Below are 26,945 nucleotides of genomic sequence, written 5' to 3'. Positions count from 1 at the left end.
GCCCAATGACTACTACGGTATTAGAAATCCCGGTCGGAACAACCACGCCGAGGCAAACGGCAGCGTTTCCTCTTAATGACCCCCCACATGACTTAATCTTACCAATTCTTTCCATCTCCAGTTCGGACACCCACCCACCCCCCCGAAACCCACACACTCCGAGAGTTTGCTACGTTAACGCTAATTCGCCGCTGGCCAAGCATCTTTGCTCGCCGTGGCTCGTTTTAAATCTTCGGCAAAAGATATACTTGAAAGTTGTGTGTGGGGGCTAACCTTAGATGCCCCCTCCTGCCTCTCCGCCCCCGCCCCACACCACCATCATCACACGAGGGTCCTGGGCGGTCTTGCTCATTGGCTGCCCGCTTACCTTTTTCAGCGCGGACATTCTAGTGCATTATTCATTTAGCGTATAAGTGGATTGCATGCTGCGTTCAACGAGTCAGGTGAAGGAGAAGCCGGGGCAGGAGGAGATAGTAGTGGTAATAACAGTGGTGGCAATAGTGAAGGTGAAGAAGAAGAAGAAAAGAGGCAGAGAAGTATGCATAATAACATTATCTCCCGGGTGTATTTGTCTCATAGACTCGCGCGCGGCCGACACACATTCGGAAAACGGCGCCTCTGGATAGTTCCCTTGTCGCGGTCCAGGCGCAGCCGGCTGCTCCGTAAAAAAAGCGGCTGTGCGCTGAGCAAAGCGGGTTTGCTCGCTGCTGCCGCTGTCCGAACCACTCTCGAAGCGAAATTCTCACGTTCTGCGCAGCCGCGCACGGTCTCCCACACCCTCCCTTCCAGAGCTCGGCAGGCGAGGCGCGGTTCAGTCCGCGGCCAGGCAGCCCTAGAGGGGAGAGGTCTTCCCGCCCTTGGAACGCTGGCGTAGAGACCGCCCCCTTCAGCGCAAGGGCCAATGGGAAGCCAGGGCTTCTGCGGATAGATACGCCCGGATGGAAAGAGGAAGCTGGGAGCAGGTTGGAGCTTCAGCAGCAGCATTAGCAGCAGTAGGAGAACGTGGAGGGCTGTTTTCAACTTGGTGCCTATGATTCTCCCTTTGTGAGGGGTGTGAGCCTTTCGCTGCTTTTGTGCGCCTCTCTGGGACACATGGCCTTGAACAGGAGGAGAGAAGGTGAGGCGGCGGGGCGAGCTGGGGAAGCAGGCAAACAAGAACGTCACTGTGCAGGAAGCATAGAGATCAAGCGGGGACGGGCTGGACAAATATCCGCCCCCCTCCTCCTCCCAAGTATAGTAGTGGAGTTTGCTGCGATCGGTAGAGAAGAAGGCTTTGTTTGTGTTTTGGGCGTGGATAAGGCACTAAAGGCTAACGAGAAGAGCCTCAAGACTTTTCTGCTGTTAAGGGGTGAGAAGATTGGAAGAAGCTGTGGAAAGAGGTCATCAAACAGTGGATGAGAGAGAGAAGGAGAGACATTAGGTTTGCTCATAATGCCTGCCACATGGGTTGGTGGGCAAAGTAAGGTCCTATAGAAGTGAAGCTGCCAAGTGACATAGTAAGGTTTATCTGTTTAGGTTCCACCTCCAGGTAATTCCCACAGTTGCCAGGAAGCATGATCAACCAGCCAGCAAATCTGAGGAATGCCATACCAGGAAAGACTAGACTCTATTATTAAGAAGTCACATCCTAAGATCCCAAAATTGGGATTGCTGAATGTCAACTTGGTCAGAAAAGAGTCCTTTCAATTGCTAAAGAAAATGTGTTTGTTATTTTTCAGCCAAGTGCTGAAAAATATTTCAGTGAGTAATTGATGAAATTATATATTACTAGTTTTTATTTCTCTAATATTGCATCACATACATATACAAGTTTTAATGTTTTTAAAAGAATGCCTGGGACCTTGAGATGAATTGATCTATATACCAGATAAAGCTAATTTGTCAGGAATGCAGCAAGCCACAATTTTGAAATTGAAATTGTCTATTTACAGAGATAGACCTACTATTACATAAGTGAGTCGGCCTCATCCAGAGTGGGTAGGGGGAAATGGGTAGTAACTGCCCAAGGACAAGACTATCATGAATAAAGTGTAAAGTGTCACCTGGTCTCCCAGTCCCCCCTAAATTAACTTGCAGTTTTCAGATATAGTTAAATAGCCTGTCCTGTTGTCAATGTTAAAATAAGACAACAGTGGGATTTGGTATTTAAACTGAAAAGGTTGATAACTTATTCTTCAAGCTGCAAATAACTTGCATCAGCCCTATAACTAAATCTTGGAAGATAAAATAGAGTGATCAATTCCCTTCCTACTAACGGAGTTGCATTATTCTAAAATTATGCTTGTAAATCTGTTGGGAAGATTTTTGTAGTAAATCTTGGAAGTTTCAAATTCTTCTGGCTGGATTCAGAGGGAAATATCAATGAACAACCATTAGCCTAGTATAGGCCAAAATGCACTCTTGACTGCTATGTATTTCTCTACTTTTTGGTGGGATGGCATTCATCATATCTGCTGCCATAAGGAAGTCCTAATATGGAAGATGCAGAAATGTTTGTTTATTTAGTATTTATATCTCGCCTTTATTTTATAAATTACTCAAGGCAGTGAATGTACCTAATTTTCCTTCCTCTCCTGTTTTCCTCACAACAACTCTGTGAGTTGTGTTGGATTGAGAGAAAGTGACTGGCCCACCAGCCAGCTTTAATGCCTAAGGCAGGACTAGAACTCACAATCTCCAGCTTTCTAGCCTGGTGCCTTAATCAATGTCTAGGTCAGGGTTGTCAAACTGCTGGTCCGCGGGCTGGTTGCATCATGCAAAGGCTGTGCCCACCCCAGCTCCAGCAATGCAAAAAAAGTTGTGATACATCACAACATGTCACGTGACGTGGTGAGTTTGACACCCATGGTCTACGTCATTATTCCTGTATAAGTGAGAAGTTTATAGAACCAGTATTATGGCAGGAACATAATGGCATGATATGAGTGGGGCTACATTTCCATGAAAATTATAAATTATTTCCACTGGCTCTAATATCTTCTGTGGAGCCTGACTATAAATCAAAATATTGTGAAAGTAGAGAATCTCATCCAGAGTGGGTGTTTTTTAAGGGGAGAGGGGCAAAGTTAGTTATAGTGAACCTCAGTATAAGATGTATAGGCTCAGCTAGATGGCAGTACCAAGCTGACCTTGGCTGATCTTTAAAAAGTAATCAGGGTTGGACCTGGTTAGTGTTTATATGGTAGATATAAAGTCTTTAGGGTAGATTTGGAAAGTAAAAAAAAATATCCTGGGAGAAGGCAGTAATGAATCTCTTCATATTATTTCCAAAGGAACTCAATGAAGATATGCATTATTATATGTGAAGATGTCTAATAAAATGTCTCTAAACACTTTGTATGTGTGAACCCAGCCAGAGAATGTAAACAATGATGAGTTGCTTGTTAGAGGAATAAATCTTAGTTTGTCACTAATGCTAACATTGGGAGTACTAAGTTATGATTTGTTCAACCTGTTCAGATAGTGGGAAAACCTGAAGAGTAGCAGTTGGACAGAAGGAAAGAGCATAAATGTGCATTTACAGTATTAGTTTTGGTTATCTGTTAAATCTGTTAAAAGGTTTCCTGTGTCATTTAGTTATTCCAGTAAAATTAGGAATGACAAAGAGAGCTAGATTTTTCACAATTTTAAAATGTAGATAAGGGTTTTTGAAGTGGTTGTAAAACAATAGAGTCATTTACCATTGGAACTTCGCTGTTGAAGCAAAGGAACACCTTATCCTTTGGGTCAGCAAAAAACTTAAGCAATGTAATTACTGTCAGTTCCACTCTTCCTTTACAGCTGTTCTGGCCAAATTATGTGATTCTAACTGATGGGTGTGCTAATGCACCCTTCTGTTCGTCTCTCCAGAGTGTGCAATTCTTCCCCTTGGTAAATGTCATCTGTAGCATGGAAGAGCCAAGCTGTTTTATTTATTGATTCTGTGTCATTTTTGCCCATTGCAACATTTCATCTCGCAGAAGTTCACCATCACACCAGTTCAGGTTTGCACAAATTCGCCTCTGCCCTCAATTCCCCTTCTCTTAAGTTTTATTTGTAAGAATTTCATATATATCATTTGGGGCTAGAAGAGAAGATTAAGGAAACTGACAAAAACTGTTTGGAATTTGGAGATATTTATCTCTCCATTCCTTGAATTCTTTTGCAAAATCATCTCTTTTCAATAGCATAAGGGGTAGTGCAATATCATGCTCATGTATAATGGGTAAATTGGGGAGAACAAGAGAAAGGGGTGGGATGGAAGAAGCAACTAGGTTTATATAAGCTAGGTATCTTTACAGGTACATTTTAAAAGGAAAGGAGGAACAGAGAAAAGATCTGGTTTTAACTGAGAAGCAGCGGATGCTAGCCATTCAAGGGGAAGGTGATAAAACCATACACACCTGATACAACACTCAGAGACAGGTGTTTTGCCCGTCCTTGTTTGTTTATGGCCTTCAACTCATTCTTGACTACTGGCAATTGCCTGGGCATTTGCTGCAGTGTTCTTGGCAACACCTTTCAGAAATGATTTGCCCTTCCCTGCTTTTTAGGGCTAAGAAAGAGTGACTGGTCTATGGTCACCCAGGCATATGGGATTAGAGTTTGTAGCCTGATGCCTTAACCACTATACCAAACTGGCTCTCTCCTTGCGCTAGGTGCTACAAAACAATACTGATTTTATAGACAAAATCTAAAAGTGATTAGATATGATTTATGTACCCTGTTATAATGGGTCCCTGTCACCTTTAGCAGGAAAAGCTTCTTTTAATCTGCAGCACAATGAGTACAGACAAGTTTAATATTGGGCTGAGAACTAGATAAGTCTAGTATAATAAGGAATATGGGTTGCTGGAATATACTGGAGTCTGTTCAAACTTCAAGTATTTTGTCTTGTTACTTCTGTACATTTTATGTCATCGGTCTTTTCTGCATGCTTCATGTTTCTCCTCTCAATTGCCCTTTTAATTAATTTTCCAAATTAAAAATAATTTCTGCAGCATTATAATTCTTGGCTCCTTTCTTTAGGGAGACTGGAACAGATTCAACTTTCATTTGTACAAAATCAGCTAGCTCATCACAAGTCTATACAGATCATAGAATTTTTACATAATTGATGTCGGTTATGCTCTTTTTTCATTGTAGAATTTTATTTGCTTCTTATTTAATTAGTAAATCATAACTTAGAGCAGAATCTAAGGTAACAGAAAATTAAAACCCCTTTATTGCCATCACATATTTCTCTAAACTTTATCAAAATAGGCAGTTTGTTTTTGTATCCTATTTCTTGGATGAAGTATATTTATGAGAGATTGGTTAATGGAAGGTTTCAGTACTAATTTAGGATATTTTTTTGTTAGATATCATATGATACAGATGATGGCTTCATTTTTCTATTATGTTGTCCCTTCAACAGTAAAAAAAAAATAGCCATCTTCTACTAGCTTTGAATTCTTATCAATTTCCAGGGCCAGTTTTCTTAATAAGTAGTAATACAAGAATGACAAGGAAAAGATTCTTTGCATTTATTATTAAATTGAAAACATTAATATCACATTTGTTTTTACATAGCTTTTTGTGAAAAACATACTTATCTGAATTATGTATTAATAAATGTACACATTTAGTGTTTCTGTCAGCATACTTTATAGCCCAGAATTTTGCATACCTGTATATCCATTTTTAAAAGAGGAAAATATGAAGGTGACTATATATAGGAAAATGTTTCTCATTCACAATATAGAAATAACAAAGATGAGATACAGAGCTAGTTTTCAAATAAAGCTTAAATATCTTGTTGTTTAAGAACAGTTTTTAAAAAGATGCATTTGCAAATATGTATGTGAAAATGCTCACAACCTCTCTCAGGGGAAGTGGTTGAGCAAGGGGTCTCATTGATGTTGAAGTTACTGAAATTTATGGACATGAAATGTTACAGGAGATCCACATTTGGAGATCTGCACTGTTTGCCCAGATTTTTTTTATTAAAGGTATTGTTCTTATTAAGAGAGAAAATAGACAAAATAAAAATCATTGTGGGCTGGCGATTCGAGCTTGTGAGTCTTGTATAGAATGCCCTGTGAAACTATAACGATGAATTGCAACACATCTGAAAATAGCTGTAGCTTTTTTCTACCTCTAATTCACATAGCTGTTTTTTAATATTTATTTATTAGATTTCTTTTCACTCCTTATTACATTATAAGTAATAATATAATATTACATTATTACATTATTACTTACTATATTATATTACTTACTTACATTTAAGAATAATGTAATATTGTAATAATATAAGCAGATATACATAGTACTTCTTCCTCTTCCTATTTTCCCCACAACAACAACACTGTGAGGTGGGTTGAGTTGTGAGAAAGTGACTGGCCCAAAATTACCCAGCAAGTTCCTAAATAGCTTAGGATCTGACTTTTTTTTCATATGTTTCTAGTAAGTATTTCTGCCAAATGAAGTGATGGTGGCTGATCATTAGTGAGCAAAGTTCTATTATAGTGATATCAAAATGGCTTCTGCAAAGACATTTGCCAAGTGTTATCCTTCTGGTCTTTTAGATTCCCAGCAAAGACATTTTCGTTCAGACATTTATTTATATTTACAACATTTATTTTTGTTTGGAAGATTTTATGTATAAAATTCTGAACGATTTTTGAACGACATGTTTTTATGTTATTAACTGTTTCATTTGGTATTTTAATAGTACATTTATGAGCTGCCAGCTATTCATCTTTATGGATAACTGTACTTATATAAATATAGTAATGAATTACTGCTCGTTGACAAGGTTGTTTCTAAAGGTTCTCTTTAGCAGGAGCTTTTTTTGAATAGAAAAAGAAAAGGAACAAACAGATGTTACTGGTTTTCCACTTGGCAATTTGGTATACTGTGTAATTGGTCCTAGTGAAAGCACAAAACAGAGGGCTAATTTTCTCTTCATGCATTCTGCACCTCCTATGATGATGTCACATTTTTTGTAATTAGTTTCTGGATGCATCTTAGGGCAGCTTGCACTGCAATTTCATCTTGTAAGTATTACCATTAGATATTGCTATTGTATTCTCTTTTCCCAACTTTATTTGTTCTTTAAGTTTTTGAACTGCTAATATAATCTTCAGAATATAATCTGTAGGGATAAAGGTGAAATGGGGCACAGGTAATGCTTGATTTATGACCACTATTGAACCCAAAATTTCTGTTGCTAAGCAAGACAGTTGTTAAATCAATTTTGCTCTATTTTATGAGCTTTTTTTTTAACCACATTTGTTAAATGAATTACTGTAAATGTTTAGGTTGTTAAATGAATCTGGCTTCCCCATTGACTGTTTGCCAGAAGATCACAAAAGATGATCACATGTCCCCGGGACGGGCAACTGTCATAAATGCTTATTACATAATTTCTTTCCAACATAGCATTGGATTGGAAACTATAAAAGGAAAGACAATTGGTAAGACAAAACTCAACTTCTCAAGGGCCTGAAATAGGCTAATTGATGTTACCATAGGTTTTTTTTTTTTTTAATTCAAACTGGTTGGGAATAATGAAATAAAACACCAGATGGATTCCAAGGCATATGGTAATGTGTTTGAATACTAGCAGAGATTATTGTAAGGCAGGAATAGTGAAAGATCACAGTGTTTGGAAGGCAATAATTGCAGTGGATAGCTTAATGGTACATATTGGTTGAGGCACGTTGTTGGTTTGATTTCTGGATTTAAAGGGGCTTTTTCTTAGCTTTTTCAAATTGTATTAAGTCTGTTCTAGAATAGCAAAAACTATGCTCAGTTGTTTTCAGTAGAGGCAGAGGGTTCTAGATATTGCAAAAGCTGAATTGGTAAGCTGCAAGAGACCCTGAGGAATGAAATTGTCCATCCCTGTTGTAGGCCGCATTAAATGTGATCTAGTGGCAAATACTGTTAACATCTGAGTCTTTGTCTGTGAAAACAGATTTGCACTTGGCCAGCATTCCTTTGAAATTGGAATAGTGTAATAGAGAACATTGAATGTAATCTGTCAGTGCAAGAGATTGATTTGTGAGTGCAGGGTTTGTTCATTTGTGAATGCTGTGGTGTATATCTGGTGCAGGTGATTGATAGGAAAACTAGGGATATAGAGACAGCATTTTGGGCCGTGGACAAATACAACAGAGCCTCATTAAGTTTAGAAAATGTCATCCTTGCCTTTGGTTGCTAAACTACATTCTTGCTGCTATATTCTTCTGCATATGTGCATTCTGTTTGTGACAAATGCTGTTCATACTGTGCAACAATATGCCCAGGTGTTCGTTTTTCTTTCGAAAAGTTATACAAGCTGCTCCACCTTCCCTTCCCTGTGATATTTCTTGTTTACACTGGGATGTGCAGAAGCTTGCCTACAGGCATATCTAAATTAATAGTACTACTAGGAAAAAAAATCTCCCCAGGCACATTGTATATAATTTTCCCCTACAAAAGCAGCTTTAAATATGGTTTCTGTTCACAGTCGTTACTGTGAACAGAACGATTGTTTCAGGTGCCTTATTCAGAATACAAACAGTCCATGATTTAAAAGAGAGCCAAGTTACATTTCCAACTTTTCTTTTGCCTGAAATTTAAAAAAAAAAACTGAAAAGGTTTTGTTTCTTGAGGAATATAATTATTATTTTCTTGGCAATTACTCATCCTTACTGCACAGATGTCATTTTCTTCTCAGCTTTTCTGATAAAGATGGCATTATTGAAGTTTTCTTAGTGTTGTGAATTGTTTGCATGAATCTGCCTGGAGTATTAATGACAAATGACAACTTTGGGTATTTACTATTTACCATTTACCATTAGAAGAAAAGCTATAGGCCTTTACTTGGCCAAGGCCAAGAAAAACTAAGCATACATAGAAAGGGCTAAAAGAAACATGAAGTATTCACCCAGATACATTAAACAAATGACAGTTTACAAAACCTATTATTTCAGAAGGGTTTGTGTAGGTAGGTCTTTAAGCAAATATGATTTGATAACAAAAATTACATGGTTCTACATAACAGCTGTCTGTGCCTCCAAATAATGTTGGAAGCAAGCAGAATTTCATCTGGGTTGGATCTAGGCTTCTAAGAAGTATATTTTTCATACCTTTAATGTGCATTGGGGCTAAGAAAATGTTCCCCTCAGTTGTTGGTGAACTCTAATTCTAAGGTCCTTCACCAATGGTCATCTTTGCTAAGGGTATGGAAGTTGCAATAAGGTTGCATCTTGAGGGTTGCTGATTTATCAGCCCAAGTTAACATTTCTTTTATAATTTGAAAATTATATAATTTGTTATGGGGCTCACGTACCGTAATTTTACTTTTCAGTTAAAAAATGAAAATAGCTGAGGTGGTCGCTGTTTCTGATATCCATTCTCTCTCTTTCTCTTTCTTCATTTATACGTAGCACAAATTACCTGACAAAACTTTGCAAAGCTTACATGACCTGAAAAGTCTTGTTGGCTGATAGCAATGCTACCTGATAATCATATGACGGCTCTACCATTGTTACTAAAAAATAATAAATCAAATTTTGCATAAGGCCAAATGAAATCTACAAAGTAAAAGTGCATGTGTAACCTTTAAATTTCTTCCATACCACAAGGACACAAGCAGAAGATTACAAAAATTTTGAGGTACCTGCCCTGCAGCAGTACAGTAGAAAGAGTATTGCCATCTGCCTTTGTAAATGTCCATTGATAGTTGGAAAAGGCCTATAACTTTTGCATCAAATATAATCGGGATCCTTGAGAAAATATATAGCTGGTATAGATTGAACTGCAACTGTAGATTTAGGAATCATTGTGTGATTTTTGACCTTGTCTCTGTTTAATGCACAGTTGGGAATAGTCACAAGATGTTAGTTTCTAGATCAAGATCTTTTTCCAGCTGGATTAAAAATTACTATTCAGGTGAGATGGGGCAACCTAGATACAGTCAAGTTTATTCTGCTATCTAAACTCTGTTTTATAACCTGGACCTTAAGGCTGGTGTTAGCAACACACTTGGCAGTGACAAATACAGTTCTAGGAAACCTAGAAGTCAGTCATTTTATTTTGGTCATTGGCCAGTAAAACGAAACAAAAGGCTGACAATTGATTAAAGTAAAATAAGCTTTAAATCATATCACAGTAGAAGTGAAAATTGTAAGTTAAACATTTAAGAGTCTGGGACTGTAAAATGTACATATAATTTACGTATGACAACAAATGACAAAACAATAAAATTACTAATTTGAAATATATAGATTATAATTATAATACTAAAAGCTATGGAAAAGTTGTAATTAATATTATTTCTTGAAAAATGTAGTAATTAATATATGAGGAAGGATAATGCATAAAAAGTGATTATGGTTTCCAAACTAAGAGTCCAATTATAGTGACTATTTATGTTGATAAAACAATTCTGGCAGCTAATTAACAGAAATAAGATTCAGTTGAGAGTAAGGACATGAAACATTAATAAACAGTGGAGACTAAATAGCTCCATTTGAAATGTTTCCAAACAGAAAATACCTAGGAGATACTTGAAAAGAAATTGTGGCGAATTGTACAAACTACGGAATAGTGCTTAACTGTAATTATTGTAGTAGAAGCAGATTGGTCTGATAGTAGCAACTTGAGATGGAAGGAATCAGAGCGGCCAGAATATTTGGTGATGAGTGAAAATAGTAATTCCTAGCATCTATGGAGATTCTCAGTCATCCATGTCATGGTTGTCCCAAAAGTGCTTTTTTCAAGAGGCAACTGGACATTCTTTGTTTTTTTTTCTTGAAGCTGTTTCGCTTCTCATCTAAGAAGCTTCTTGGATGAGAAGCAAAGTATTTTCAAGGAAAAAGAAAGAAAGTCCAGTTGCCTCTTGAAAAAACACCTTTGGGACAGTAATTCCTTTGGGACAGTAATTCATGGCGAGTGTCATTATAGAAGAAGCAATACAATATAACATATTCCAACATTTTAATTGCTTCTCCACTGCCCAACAGATGATGGCTGTCCCTGAGAAACTATTAGGTTTTAATTTTTCAAGTATTTCCCTACACCAGAGATACTGGAAGTTGTCTATCATAATTAAAAGGGCCAAACCAGCTGATTTTTGAAAACCAATTGGACAACCATTTGTCTGAAATGGTATAGGGCTTAGACTAGAAGATCTCCAAGGTCCCTTCTAACTGTGTTATTCTGGAAAAAAGTTTAGGCCAAGAGGAAAGGATGTATATCCAAGTGAAAGTTTCTATTTTAAGTAGGCCAGTTTCATGGAAATGTATGACACTTGGAATGCAGCAGGATGCTTGGGAGATAGAGCTCAAGCACTTAGACTGAACACTTTCAACGGGAAGAAATGATCTGTAAGGCCTTCCAGTTGGTCTCCAAAAGGAGGTTTCTTGTTGAGAAGGCTTTAAGCACTATAGGTATATTCTGAGCTCCTTTGGAGAAGTAGATAGAAAGATTGTAGAGGTACAGTTGTTTTTTGTACCTTTAAGCCAATGTAATTGGCATGGGATTTGCATTTACTCTTGGCATGGAAAACAATCCCTAGGTCAGGGGTAGGAAACCTTGGCTCTTTTATGACTCATGGACTTCAACTCCCAGAATTCCTGAGCCAGCCTGGCTCAGGAATTCTGGCAGTTGAAGTCCACGAGCCGTAAAAGAGCCAAGGTTGTCTACCCCTGACCGAGGTATTTGAAGGTCTTCACTTGTTCAGTTGGTTGTTTGGCGACTAGACATGTGCCTTAGGGCTAGATTGTTCAATCTCAAGTGAAGTTACTACTAATAAAAGAGAATATTTGTAGCTCAGGGTTGAAATCAGGAGTCCCTGGTGCTCTCTGAGCTTGGTTATTTTCTTGAAGATGTTTCATAACCAAACTAGGTAACATCATCAGTTACTACTCTGTATGAGCCAAGTGTTATCCCAATAAAAATTGTACTAGAGCCTTTGTCTCAAAAAGTTTAAAATACAGCCATCATCATCATCATTAGGTCCTGTGCAGAGCACATTGAGCAGCAAGTGTTTTCCAGCAATTTTAATCATTCGCAGCATCTTCGGCATTGCCCCGAGAGACATTTATCATCTTAAGATCTTCCTTAAGTGTTTGGCCTCATTTTTCCTTTCCTCCAAGAGGTATCCAATATACAGTAGTGCAGGTTTTGGATGTCGGTCTTTAGGCATACATAAGATATGACCAACAAGCCACATTCGATGTTCATTCACAGTTCTCGATAGGTGTTCTAAATCTGATCTTTATAGTACTTTTAATTAGTGATGTGGTCACAATATGAGATGCAGTCACAAAGTGTTTATTTAAATACAACCACAAAATGTTTATTTGAAGGTGTTCAAGAAGTTCAGTTGTTTACAGTGCACCAGTGAGATATTGTCTTTTAAGTGTCTTGAGTTTTTTAATAACAGATTATCAGTTGTTCATCTCGTCATGGTGACAAGGCTTTTCCTTCTGTTCAATTTTTCCTAGCCACATGCTTAATTAAAAAAATGTAAAAGAATTTAAAACTAGGAACTCTTCCCCAAGGTTCCAATATCTTAGGGGCTGCCACAAAGAAGAGGGAGTCAAGCTATTCTCCAAAGCGCCTGAGGGCAGGACAAGAAGCAATGGATGGAAACTAATCAAGGAGAGAAGCAACCTAGAACTAAGGAGAAATTTCGTGACAGTTAGAACAATTAACCAGTGGAACAACCTGCCTCCAGAAACTGTGAATTCTCCAACACTGGAAGTTTTTCAGAAGAGATTGGATAATCATTAGTCTGAAATGGTATAGGATTTCCTGCCTGAGCAGGGGGTTGGACTAGAAGACCTCCAAGGTCCCTTCTATTCTATTCTATTCTATTCTATTCTATTCTATTCTATTCTATTCATGTTTTTCTGTGCATGCTTTGTAATAGTTGTAATAGTTCCACTGTCATCCCCATCCTCCAAGATGTATAGTCCACAGATCGGGAACCAGAGAGCTAGTGTGGTCTAATGGTTAAGGCACCAGACTGGAAACCAGGAGACTGTGAGTTGTAGTTCCATCTTAATCAAGAAAGTCTGCTGGGTGATCCTGGGCCAGTCACTCTTTCTCAGTCCAACCCACCTCATATGGCTTTTGCTGTAGAGGAAGTAGGAGGAGGAAGGAGTATTAGGTATGTTTGTCATTTTGAGTTACTTATAAAATAACAAGGGTGGGATAACATAAATAAATAAATAAGTAAAAACCACTGCTGTTCTAATTCCTGTATCTTGCTGTGTGATTTTTTTCCCCACTTATGGGTTCTCCTGCACAAGAATGACTGCTCCTTGCTTAAGGAAGGCTTTTGAGACAGGAAGCTTGAATGCCTTAAGCTTTTTCTTGCTTTACCAAGGTTTTAACATCTTTATTCTATTGTTACTTTTTTAGTGTTCCAGAAGAAAGTCCTGGAAAAAGTCTTTCCTGCTCCTGTACTTCCCGATGTCGTTTCTTCAAGCGTAGAGAGCACTGCTCTTCTGAAGGGTGCACTTGCAACTCAGGAAGACCCAAAAAAGGAGACAGCTTTGGAAAAAGATTCTAGGGTGCAAGGTAATACTTGCTTGTGTGTATTTGCAGGTGGGTGTGGGTGTACATACACATGTTTGTGCTCATGATCATTAAACCTAACCAGTTCCATTTTGCTTTACTGTGATATCAAAATCCAATCAATGTCGACAAGGTTGACTTGATGCAACAGGATCTGTGAAAGATACAGGTCACTCCAAACTGTTTTGACTCTGGGGATGCTGGCAGCTTCTCTGCTGGGCTGCTGGCTGCCAGCTTCAGATGTTCTGCCAGCCAAACCATTGTACATCTGCCCAATCTCCCACAACTTTGGCATTGTTTTACACACACGTCCAGTGGTCTAGATCTCAGGACACATATCAAGCACTAAAACTAAGGGGAAGAGACAGGAAGACATACCAGGATTTGCTGATAGGAGAAAAATAGAATTAAATAATCCTGGCAATAAATAACCAAGGATGGGGTGGGGCACGTGGGTAGTAGCCTTAGCTTGCATCTAGCAGCTGGGCCAGCATTTTCCTCTAAACTTACTCCATATTGAACTGCAGACTGACCATTTGGCAAGGTTTGTGCTGGCAGAAACTGGAAAGCCACTTTAAAAGTGGAGCAGATAGAGGCACCATCCTGCTGGGCCAGAGTCACACTAAGGACAACAACATGCATTCATGTCAGCAAGTAGTAATTGGCCATCTATGCCACAGCAAACAGGGTGTCTGAATAAGCCCTGTATCTTTATAATCCAAAAAGGATTTTGGATGAACTCAGAATGATATATTTGGGATTTAATTGCTTCTTTGCTGCAAAGCTACACTTCTTCTTCTTGTGCCATATCCGTTATCAGACGTTGGCAATCATGTTGGCGATCCTGTTTTTATCAGCAGCCGCACAAATACCCAAAATCATTTATACTAGAGCTCTCGGCTTCAGGTGCATCAGTGTGAGGACTGCGATTGATTATTTTTGCCTTTTAGGTTGGATCTGAATATTGAATTACTATTAGTCATAGTTTTAAAACCGTAATGCTTCTCTGAAGGAATAACAGCTATCTAGCATTTTTTTCAACATAAAATATTAGCAAGGCAAAAAAAACTTCAGAAGCTAAAAACATATCATAAATATTCAGCCAGCAGGTGTAAAACAAAAGTCACCTTTGATAATTTGCCACTGAAACAGCAACACACCTGTGAATTATAAACTATTATCTTTGAAATACTGACAGATGGACACTTGGGAATTACACTTTAGTATTCAGCTGAAAAGAAGAGCGGATGCAGATTGGTTGAACTTGTTTTACATTCAAAACAACCATGCAGTGAATTATGATTCTTCCTGGAACATACTTCCTTAAAAATTCCTTCACTTATGAAAATCATGCATGCTGTTGCCCTGAAGTATCATCTGGCCTTTTCAAATTGGACACAGTGCTTGATATTACAATCTTGAGAGCATGATGCAATCAAGCATTCTAATCAGATTCACGTTTATATGAATGGTTTCCACATTAGCATCCCATGTAAGTAGTCCTTGGTTAGTCCTCCCTTCCATCCAGGACAAAGCACATAAGCGTTGCTTGAGCAGGGTCCGCAAGATTGTCTGGGACACTACACATGCTCTTCACAACCTATTTTCCTTGTTACCTTCTGGGAGGAGGCTCCGTAGTATCCAAAGCAGAATATCCAGATTCAGTCACAGTTTTGTTCCATACAGTGTTAACTTCGTGAACTCTAAAGCTTCCTCCTTCCGTTATGTATTCAAGATGGACAGTGATTAATATTAATATGTTGCTTATATGTAAGGGTGTAGGTCTATACATATGTTGTATATAGTATGTTTAAATGTGTGTTATGTATGCGTACACTTGGAGAGCAAGCAACTAAATTTCATTTTTAATGTGTGCCGTTGTGCCCACAGGAAAAAATAACAATAAAAGTTATCTAATCTAATCTAATCTAATCTAGTGACTGTTTGCAGTTATCGTTCCAGTTACCGTTCACAATTATGATGATGAAAAAGTAATTTCATGAGCATATTTATAATCTTCACAGGTCTGTAAAGCAAAGGAAAGCTGAAGTATGAATATAAGCATGGTCATGGTTTCACATAGCAACCTCTTTGCTTAATGACCCAGTTGTAGTTGCTAGGAAGCATTTTCAAAAGAGATAAAATTGCATGACTCTTGACATGAGCCCAAAGAATATACAACTTATTTTATGCTACGTGGCCCTCCTAAGTAATAAAAATGCTTTTCTTTTTTAAAAAAAGTATTCACTGTTCATATTATCCTAATAAGATGGACTATTTTGCATCTATGTATATATCATTTGATATTAGGGGCGCATGTCTCTTTGGACATAAAGTTCACTGCAATCCCACAAAAGATGCATTTAGTTTAAGGAGTTGCAGACAGGTGATTCTCTGTGTGTTCCTAAATATCTTTTTGCCTTGGAACGCGAAGTGTTTCATTGCTCTGCTTGATTTATCAGTATAAGACAGCTTTCTTCAAATCCAAGATGCGTCCAGCTATGCTGCTTTTGGAATCTGGGGATTTCTAGTTCCAAACAGGGAATTAATTCATTCCAACACTTGAAGGTTTTAAGAAGAAATTGGACAACCATTTGTCTAAAATGATATAGGGTTTCCTGCCTGAGCAGGGGGTTGGACTAGATGACCTCCAAGGTCCCTTCCAACTCTATTACTGTTATCATCATCATCATATCAAAATTAGTTAAATAAAATTAAGTCCATAGATTTAAAGAGGCTGCTGTATATTTAATTCATTGCTTATCATTTTATCATAATACTTTATAATCAAGTATTGTAATTCTTTTTAACTACAAAACATTGAGTTTTGCTTATTCCTGATGATTTCATGGACATATCTATGAAGTGTTTTTGACAGCATCAAAGTGTGGGATCTTCTTTAGGTTATATAAATAATATAGGTTATATAAATTGAAGTCTTTCCTTGATTCCTAAAGCTGCAAGGCCTATAGCAAATAGTTTATTGACAAGGACCTAGCAAGATTTATTTAAGTAGATTGGAGAGCAAAGGAATGAACAGCCTGTAGCCCTACAATTATATAATCATTACATCAGGAATAGATTTGAGAACATTGTTGGGAGCCAGAAATCGTGCATATTCAACATCGAAAAGGAGCATACTTACTATAAAATCTGAAATCTGCCGCATATGAATAGCTAGAAGAATCATAATATATTACTAGATAATAATAAGGCCAAAAAAGTGCATTAACAGATGGATAGAATCAAGACCACATGAAGCGTTAATACCACTTTACAATGGCTTGGTAAGGCCACACTTGGAATACTGCATCCAGTTTTGGTCACTGCGATGTAAAAAAGATGTTGAGACTCTAGAAAGAGTACAGAGAAGATGATTAGGGGACTGGAGGCTAAAACATACAAGAACGGCTGCTGGAATTGGGTATGTCTAGTTTAATGAAGAGAAGGATGAGGGGAGACATGTTAGCAGTGTTCCAATATCTCGGGGGCTGCCACAAAGAAGAGGGAGTCAAGCTATTTTCCAAAGCGCCTGAAGGTAGGACAAGAAGCAATGGATGGAAACTAGTCAAGGAGAGAAGCAACCTAGAACTAAGGAAAAACTTCCTGACAGTTAGAACAATTAACCAGTGGAACAACCTGCCTCCAGAAGCGGTGAATGTTCCAACACTGGAAAGCTTTAAGAGGAGACTGGACAGCTATTTGTCCGAAATGGTATAGGGTTTCCTCCCTGAGCAGGGGGTTGAACTAGATGACCTCCAAGGTCCCTTCCAACTTTATTATTATTATTATGGATCATCGCACAGTCAGCCAGATGTTCAGACTGGATTTGGCATTTTGTCTATCTATCGAGTCCTTACCCAGGACCTGGGATAGGCAGATGTGGATGTTTGATGGTATTACAGGTATCGTCGCAGGATGGAAGCAGTTCCTAGTAAGGCCGCCTTTTGCAATTGACTAATAGCGAATTTGTCAATGCCAATGGTGTTCAAGTGGTGCTCCAGTTGTTTTGGGATTGCACCCAAGGAGCCTATCACTATTGGTACTACCCTTGCTTGCTTTTGCCACTGTCTTTCTATTTCTATTTGTAGGTCTTTGTATTTTGTTATCTTCTCCAGTTCTTTCTCGTCTGTTCTGCTATCTCCAGGCACTGCCACGTCCACTATCCAGACTTTTTTGTCTTTCTTATCGACAATTGTTAAGTCTGGGGTGTTATGTTGCAGGTGCTTGTCTGTTTGAATTCTGAAGTCGCAGAGCAGTTTAATTTTATCATTTTTCTATGACTTTCTCTATTTTATGATCCCACCAGTTTTTGCTTACAGGCAAATGATATTTTTTGCAGATCTTCCAATGCACCATTGTTGCTACTTTGTCATGCCGCTGCTTGTAGTCAGTCTGTGCGATCTTCTTGCAACAGCTTACCAGGTGGTCCACTGTTTCTTCAGCTTCTTTGCATAGGCGGCACTTACTGTCTGTTGCTGTCTTCTCAATTTTGACTTTATATGCATTTGTCCTTAAGGCTTGGTCTTGTGCAGCCAGAATTAGTCCCTCGGTCTCTTTCTTCAATTTTCCTGCTCTTAGCCATTGCCAGGTCTTGTTATTATCTGCTTTCCCAGCTATTTTTTTAATGTATTGGCCATGTAGTGCTTTGTCTTCCCATGCCTCTATTCTGTTCTTCATTTGGTCTTTCTTGTAGGCAAGTTTGGTCTCTCCAGTAAGCCTTCCTGATATACTAATTTCAGTGCATCTTCATCATTGTTCTTCAGATATTCTTCCAAAGCCATTTTTTCTTCTTCAACCATCTGATGTACTTGTAGCATTCCACGCCCACCTATTTGCCTTGGTAGATAAAGTCTATCAATGTCACTGCGTGGATGAAGGGCATGATTCATTGTCATTATTTTTCTGGTCTGCCTATCCATTGCTTTTAGTTCTGCTTGAGTCCAGTCCACTATTCCAGCTGTGTACCTAATGACTGGGATTGCCCAGGTGTTGATTGCCTTTATGGTATTTCCTCCATTGAGTTTGGATTTTAAGATCTTCTTCACTCTCTTGATGTATTCACCTCTAATCTTTTTCTTGACTTTATCATCATCATTATTATTATTATTATTATTATTATTATTATTATTATTATTATTATTATTACGGATCATCGCACAGTCAGCCAGATGTTCAGATTGGATTTGGCATTTTGTCTATCTATTGAGTCCTTACCTAGGACCTCAGATAGGCAGATGTGGATGCTTAATGGTATTACAGATATTGTCGCAGGATGGAAGCAGTTCCTAATAAGGCCGCCTTTTGCAATTGACTAATAGCAAATTTGTCAATGTATTATTATCATTCATCGCACAGTCAGCCAGATGTTCAGACTGGATTTGGCATTTTGTCTACCTATCGAGTCCTTACCCAGGACCTGGGATAGGCAGATGGGGATGTTTGATGGTATTACAGGTATCGTCGCAGGATGGAAGCAGTTCCTAATAAGGCCGCCTTTTGCAATTGACTAATAGCAAATTTGTCAATGCCAATGGTGTTCAAGTGGTGCTCCAGTTGTTTTGGGATTGTGCCCAAGGAGCCTATGACCATTGGTACTACCCTTGTTTGCTTTTGCCACAGTCTTTCTATTTCTATTTGTAGGTCTTTGTATTTTGTTATCTTCTCCAGTTCTTTCTCTTCTATTCTGCTATCTCCAGGCATTGCCACGTCCACTATCCAGACTTTTTTGTCTTTCTTATCGACAATTGTTAAGTCTGGGGTGTTATGTTGCAGGTGCTTGTCTGTTTGAATTCTGAAGTCCCAGAGCAGTTTAATTTTATCATTTTCTATGACTTTCTCTATTTTATGATCCCACCAGTTTTTGATTACAGGCAAATGATATTTTTTGCAGATCTTCCAATGCACCATTGTTGCTACTTTGTCATGCCGCTGCTTGTAATCAGTCTGTGCAATATTCTTGCAACAGCTTACCAAGTGGTCCACTGTTTCTTCAGCTTCTTTGCATAGGCGGCACTTACTGTCTGTTGCTGTCTTCTCAATTTTGACTTTGTATGCATTTGTCCTTAAGGCTTGGTCTTGTGCAGCCAGAATTAGTCCCTCGGTCTCTTTCTTCAATTTTCCTGCTCTTAGCCATTGCCAGGTTTTATTATTATCTGCTTTCCCAGCTATTTTTTTCATGTATTGGCCATGTAGTGCTTTGTCTTCCCATGCCTCTATTCTGTTCTTCATTTGGTCTTTCTTGTAGGCCAGTTTGGTCTCTCCAGTAGTTAGTAAGCCTTCCTGATATACTAATTTCAGTGCATCTTCATCATTGTTCTTCAGATATTCTTCCAAAGCCATTTTTTCTTCTTCAACCATCTGATGTACTTGTAGCATTCCACGCCCACCTATTTGCCTTGGTAGATAAAGTCTATCAATGTCACTGCGTGGATGAAGGGCATGATTCATTGTCATTATTTTTCTGGTCTGCCTATCCATTGCTTTTAGTTCTGCTTGAGTCCAGTCCACTATTCCAGCTGTGTACCTAATGACTGGGATTGCCCAGGTGTTGATTGCCTTTATGGTATTTCCTCCATTGAGTTTGGATTTTAAGATCTTCTTCACTCTCTTGATGTATTCACCTCTAATCTTTTTCTTGACTTCAGTGTGCTTGATGTTGTCAGCTTGAAGGATACCCAAGTATTTGTAGTATTCTTCCTCGTCCAGACTCTTAATGTTATTTTCATGGGGCATCTTGATTCCTTCAGTTTTCACTATTTTTCCTTGTTTGATAGTAAGTGTGGCACATTTGTCCAAGCCAAACTCCATTACAATATCTTGGCTATATATACGGACAGTGTTGAGCAGCGATTCTATTTCAGATGATGTTTTTCCATACAGCTTCAGATCATCCATGTAAAGGAGGTGGGATAGTCTGGCAGATGTTTTTGATGTTTGATAGCCATGTCCTGAGTTATTCAGTATTGTTGACAGAGGAAACAGTGCAATAACAAATAGTAATGGTGATAATGAATCTCCTTGAAATATTCCTCTCTTGATATTAACCTCTCCCAGCCTCTCACCATTGATCTGCAACTGTGTCTTCCATTGTGCCATCGATTTTTGCACAAATTTTCTGATGTTTCTACTACTCCTGTTATTTCTAGGCACTTGATTATCCAATCATGTGGCAGAGAGTCAAATGCCTTTTTGTAGTCAATCCATGCCACATTCAGGTTGGTCTTCCTTCTCTTGCAGTTTTCCAAGATCATTTTGTCTATTAGGAGTTGATCTTTTGTTCCTCTGCTATTGGGGCGGTTTCCTTTCTGCTCAGGTGGAAAGAGATTGTTTTCAACTAGATGCTGTTGTACTGCATCAGCTACCACACCAGTTAGTAATTTGAAAGTTGTTGGTAAGCAGGTAATTGGCCTGTAGTTACCTGGTGTTGCCCCTTTTGCTGGATTTTTCATTATTAGGTAGGTTTTCCCAGTTGTTAGCCACTTTTCAATTTCTCCTCCTTGTAGTATATTGTTGAATTGCTTGGCAATGAGTGGGTGTATAACAGTTAGATGTTTCAACCAAAACCCATGCAGTTCATCTTCACCTGGTGCTGACCAATTTTTGATTTTCTTTGCTCTTTTTTCTACCATTTTTGTTGTTATTACTAGTTCTTTCATTTCAACTTCTGTTTTATTTGCATCCACCTCTTTTAACCAAGCCGCATCCTTGTTGTATTTCTTTGGGTTATCCCATATCTGCTTCCAGAACTGCACTGTTTCTTCCTTGTCAGGTACTGACTGATTCCTTGCAGTTTCTCCATTGATGGATTGGTAGAAACGTTTCTGATTGGATTGAAATTGGAGGTTCTGCCTATAGTTTGCAATTCGAGCTTCATATCTACTGATTTTCCTGGCTATAGCTGTTATTTGTTGCTTTATTATTTCCAGTGCTTCCTTGATCTTCCTTGTTTCTAAGTGGTATTTCTTGATTAGGTATTCTTTGGTCTTCTTGTTCTTCAGCTTCTTTTCTTTCATCTGTTCTAGCTTGCTTGCATGTGATCTTAACTTGCTGATCTTATTTTCTAGTCTAACCTTCCATTTTTGTGGTGCACTGTTTGTTTGTTTTTCTTTTTTGTTGATTTTACATCCCAGGTATTCTGTTATAACTGCAGCTGTGCTGTACATTAGTTGGTTTGTTTCTTGCAGTGAATTGGTGCTTATACTTGCTATTGCAGTATTTGCATCTTTTAATGCTTGTGCTAGCTGTTTCTTTGGAACAAGCTTCAATGCAGGCAGCCTTATTCTGTTGTTTTTGTGCTGTTCTAGATGCTCAGTTATTCTTTGTTTCAATTCTTTTATTTCTTTAGTTAGAGGGTTTTGTTCTTCCTGAGGAAGAGGTGCCTGGTTTCCAAATGAGAACAGTTGTATATCTCTACTGGATTCTTTCACTGCCAACTCCCCCTGGTTTGCCTCTACATTCTGAATTACTTCTTGTAAGGCTTTGATTTCTTTGCCCTGGGTAAACCTTTGCAGTTCGTCCAATTCTGTTTCTGTAAATACTTTATTTCGTGTTATAAATCGGCGTTGATCTGCTAGTCTCTGTTCTGTTATTTCTGATTCTGGATGTTGTTCTTTCCAGAATTCGTGCATTCGTTTTAGATATCCTCGTCTTGTTGGACTTGATCTGTAGTAACAGATCATTATTTCTTTGTTTTCCATCACTGTGTATCTGCGACGGGTAAACACCTTTTCTTCCAGTAGTTCTGCAGCTGCTGGCCCTGGTTGCTCAGCCAACAGTCCTGAGTCCTGTAACCCATTTTTCACCAGATATCCAGGAACTCCAATATCTAGTGCGGACCTTGTTAACCCGGGCGACGTCCGAGCCGGTATGGCATTCTGAAATTTACGTCTCACCATATTTTTTATGGGAGAGACACTCTTTGTCTGACTCCTCTGATGAGACCTGTCCAGTATGGTTGAACCTCTGGCATAGCTCTCATCTTCCTCAGAGTACACAAGCCCCACAACCACGTCAAGGTAGTGCCTTATTATTATTATTATTATTATTATTATTATTATTATTATTATTATTATTATTCCTCATATTGATAATATTTCTGTAGAGTGGCAAATATATTGCTAGAATCCAAATCTGGGGTTGCAATAAACTCTTGTTTGTTTTTAATGTAGTATTTTAAATGTAATGTGAGTCCTTTCTAAATTCCTTTGCTGCACTTGTGTTGATTTATAAGAACAGATGTGTTTCTTTGCCAGTTCAGCAAGAATCCACCATTCCATTAGCTTAAAGCATACTTTGCACACACAGCCTTAACAAAATGTTGCTTGTCTTGTATTAAAAATGTCTGTGATTTTGAGGATTGAGGACTGGAGATAGGCTGGCAAGCAAAGCAAATATTGTCTATACATATTCATGATAGACTCTTTGGCAGTGCAATATTGGAATAAACAACTTCTGCAGACTGATTAAACAATTCATTGTAGCAGTTAATTACTGTTGCAAGAAGGAGCGGCAGACTGTAATTATTACTTTGCACAGTAGAATATGACATTTTAAAATGGTTTTCCATCAAGAATTTGTCTTCTGTTGGGTGCTTATGTTAACATGATATAATTATCAATATGGCTGCCGATTATTCATAATCTTCTGAAGCCATAATTTTATGGTTTGGATCAATGAACTGCTGCTTTTAACTCTCAATTTCTATTGCATAGATCTTCTCAAGCATTGTCAGATAATTATCTAGGCAAAATTCCTTGAATCAATAAGAGATGGTAGAGTAGAATTACTTGATTCTCATTTATATATATGTTTAATAATTTCTAAACTATACACCATGCAAAATTAGTAGAAGCATTTATCCTTAGAAGTAAGCCTTGGTCCAGTAGAATTTATTCTAATGTAAATGTGCAGAGATTATAGCCCAAACTTTTGTTTTATTAAATTATGCATTTCTGGTATCACACTAGTTCTCCTCTAGTGTAACATTTTGGTTATTTTATTTTTTATTTATTTATCAAATTTATTTGCTTCCATTTCACGTTTCAGGCAGTTTCTTATTATAGCTCTAACAAGGACAAATCTATAACATCACCATATGAAGACAAAAAACTAGTTTCTGGCAACAAATGGCAAATGGGAAGATGTGTGAGGGGTCCTTGGTGCACTCTAAGTTTGGTTGTTTTCTTGCAGATGTTTCATTATCAAACTAGGAAACATCATCATGCTAGTAGGGAGTAGGATTTGCTCTCAGTTTATATCTAGTGGCTTGCCCTGTCAGTGTTGGTGAGAATGTGCTTGGAGATTCTTTGGTTGGACTGTTTACTGATAGCTTCCTTGGCAATTCCTTGATTGGGGTATGGTTTACTTCTTGATTGTTGGTCTGATGTTAATCTTGATGTTTATCTATGCTCATTTGGGTTTTGATTGCTGGTAGGGAGGGGTTTTGGTCATTTTGTTATCTTTTTGGCTTGTTGGTTGCCTCTTTTATACAGTATACAGATGTTGTTTATATCTGTGTGTCTATTGATGGCCAATTTGTGTCTCATAAAGGATGCTGTGCCTCATAGTTCACAGATACCACAGGTTGACATCAAACGAAAGAAAGTGGAGGATTTGGACTGCCGGACTGGAGGTTATACTACCAAGCATCTATTCCAGTGTTTCTCAACCTTGACAATTTTAAGGCATGTGGACTTCAACTCCCAGAATTCCACAGACAGCAATGCTGGCTGTGGAATTCTGGGAGTTGAAGTCCACATGGCTTAAAATTGTCAAGGTTGAGAAACACTGATCTATTCTAACATGGCTTAAAGAATGGATAATGCTTAGAGATAAAAGACTATTGTACCTAGAGGGGCATGACCTACAAATTGGTTGGCATGCATTTCTTTGGTATGGGAAGAATAAAATACATAGATACTTTCAAAACCATTTTATAAGGAAGGCACTTCTTTCAGAATGGGAAAAAATAAAAGAAAAAAATTATATTAAGTTACCTGAATGGCTTTCAACAATGGAAACTTTTGCTTACCCAAATTTAATTAACTACAATAAAGTTCTGACTTATAAAGATATTTTGGACAATGAAGGAAAATTGAAAGACAGACAAGATCTACAAGAACAAGGTATTGATCTAGCATGGTGGCCATATCTGCAAATGCAAATGAGATATGAAAAAAATGTTAAAACAATGGGATTTTATAAAGAACAGACAGAATTTGATCAGATACTGCTAAAAACAGATGAAAAGTTGATTAAGAAACTCTATAGATTTCTGTTCAACTTAAAGATGGAGGAAGAACAAGTAAAAGAAACAATGATATGACAACTTTGGATATAATATAGAATTAGAAGATTGGCAAAAGTTAATGGGAAAGAAATATTAAATTAACTAAAGCAGTAGCATATAAAGAAAACTTATATAAAATGTTTTACACATGGCTTATGACACCAGTGAGATTAGCAAAAATGTTTAAAAATACTTCAAGTAATTGTTGGAAATGTAAACAAAGACCAGGTATTTATTATCATATCTGATGGACATGCTCTAAAGCAAAAAGATTTTGGGTTAAAATACATTTATGGTTGGAGAAAATGACTAAAAAACAAATAGACTTTAAACCAAAATTATTTTTGTTAGGAATAATAAGAGCTAATTATGAGAAAGATTGCAGATACTGTATTTAATACTACACTTATTAACGGCAGCAAGAATTGTATTTGCTCATCATTGGAAAAATGAAAACTTACTAGCTGAAGAAGTATTAATTAAGAAAATTCTAGAATGTGCAGAAATGGATAGATTGACTTTAAAGATAAAAGAGAAAGAAGACTCAGTGTTCTTTAGAACATGGGACAATTTCTATCAATGGCTAGAAAGACGAATTAGAGAGAAAGGAATGTGATAGGTAATTTTGAATATATATTAGCAAGATTGAGTGATTAATTAACATATTGTTTATGATAATTAATTACTTTTTGTTATTGCTTGTTAAATACATGAACCCAGACATTATGCTGTTTACTAAATATTGAGAATGTTACTTGGAAAAACCCCAACCCTGACCTTAATCCTAACCCTAACCTAAATCCCAACCCCAACCCCACCTTATTCCTAACCCCATAAAAACTAATAAAATTTATACGAAAAAAAAGAATATGGTTGCCACATCATCCCGTTAATGGATTTGGTCAGTAACCCCATAGCTTTGGACTTCTGTTATATGCGAAACCATAACAAGCAGTGATGACCCCACTCCAAAAGATAATGAAAAAGTGTAAAATAGTAAAAGACCAGTATCTATATAGTATCTGTATAGCCAATCAAAAGTGGATAAAAATCATAGCCCTGATACAAATTAGCAACAGGTAGTATATTAGCAGCAGGTAGTATATTGCAAGAACAGATAGCACACTTGTTTTTAGCCAAAGGTCTAGGAGCTTGGTTCTGGTGCCTAGTCAACTGCTCTCCTATGAGTAGAATGCACATGTCAAATATCTGCAGATATTTGGGAGAATTAATTTCAAATAACTTTCCACTCAGAACTACTAAATAACCTCCTTGGTAGTCCCCATTGTAATATATCTCCCAAATAGCCACCTCTGTCTCTAGCTAACACGAAGTCTCTTATTACGCTATTGAGACCTGGAAAACCTTTTAGAGATTATTTCATCCCCAAGAATTACTAAAGAAGAATAACAGTTGTTGGGGTCCAGTGCTCGTTGATTTATTTACTTATATTTACAGCACAACATGTTTTCTCTCTGAGTGGAAAGAGGCTCATTCTGCAAGGATAAAGGAAATAGACTTGACCTTGCAAATTACAGATGTACTAGCTTGCTTAATAAGCAAGCTATATGCAAAATACATTTATTTTAAAATATTGGGTTGGATCCAAAGTGAAATTGTCCTTGCTGAGGAGCAAGCAGGATTTAGAAGAGACCACTCATCCTTGGGTCATGGTTTTATCCTGCAGCATTTAGCTGAAATATATACTTTACTACCTAAAGCAGTGGTTTTCAACCTGTGGGTCGGGACCCCATTTGGGGTCGAACGACCATTTCACGGGGGTCGCCAAACAAGGCTGTCCACCATTTTTTCCCCCTTTTCTTTGGCCACGCCCCTGGCACCCAGTGATGTATAAGTGGTTGGGGGTCACCACAACATGGGGAACTGTATTATGGGGTCACGGCATTAGAAAGGTTGAGAACCACTGACCTAAAGGAATGCTTTTGGTAGCCATTTTGGATTTAAAATCAGCTCTTGATTTGATTCCAAAGGAGAGGCTATGGAGAAAATTTTAGGGATCTTCAGTAGATAAAATGTTGCTTCTTCTTATTCGTATTTTTTATTGTAACATCTTATTGAGAGTCAGGTGTTTCTCCCAGGGGTATCTTTCTGGAGGTGT

General features: G+C 37.9%; 1 protein-coding gene across 2 annotated transcripts in view; it reads left to right on the top strand.

The window, feature by feature from the left end:
- The first annotated feature begins 917 nt into the window (after window positions 1-917).
- ERICH1 (glutamate rich 1) overlaps window positions 918-26,945 on the top strand; it is an 81,165-nt gene continuing 55,137 nt past the window's right edge. The window contains exons 1-2 of one of the 2 annotated variants that reach the window (XM_039322581.1): window positions 918-1,117; window positions 13,381-13,539. In XM_039322581.1, the coding sequence (XP_039178515.1) occupies window positions 1,093-1,117; window positions 13,381-13,539 (184 nt within the window). In that variant the 5' untranslated portion in view covers window positions 918-1,092. Of the gene's footprint in view, window positions 1,118-13,380; window positions 13,540-26,945 lie in introns of those variants that run through there. The other variant, XM_039322583.1, reaches the window with a different exon arrangement.

Source organism: Crotalus tigris, unplaced genomic scaffold (assembly GCF_016545835.1).
Source record: "Crotalus tigris isolate CLP2741 ecotype Arizona unplaced genomic scaffold, ASM1654583v1 scf7180000024117.2648584, whole genome shotgun sequence".
Taxonomy (NCBI): Eukaryota; Metazoa; Chordata; class Lepidosauria; order Squamata; family Viperidae; genus Crotalus; species Crotalus tigris.
Note: the sequence above shows the minus strand (reverse complement) of the source record. Positions and strands in the feature narration are given on the sequence as shown.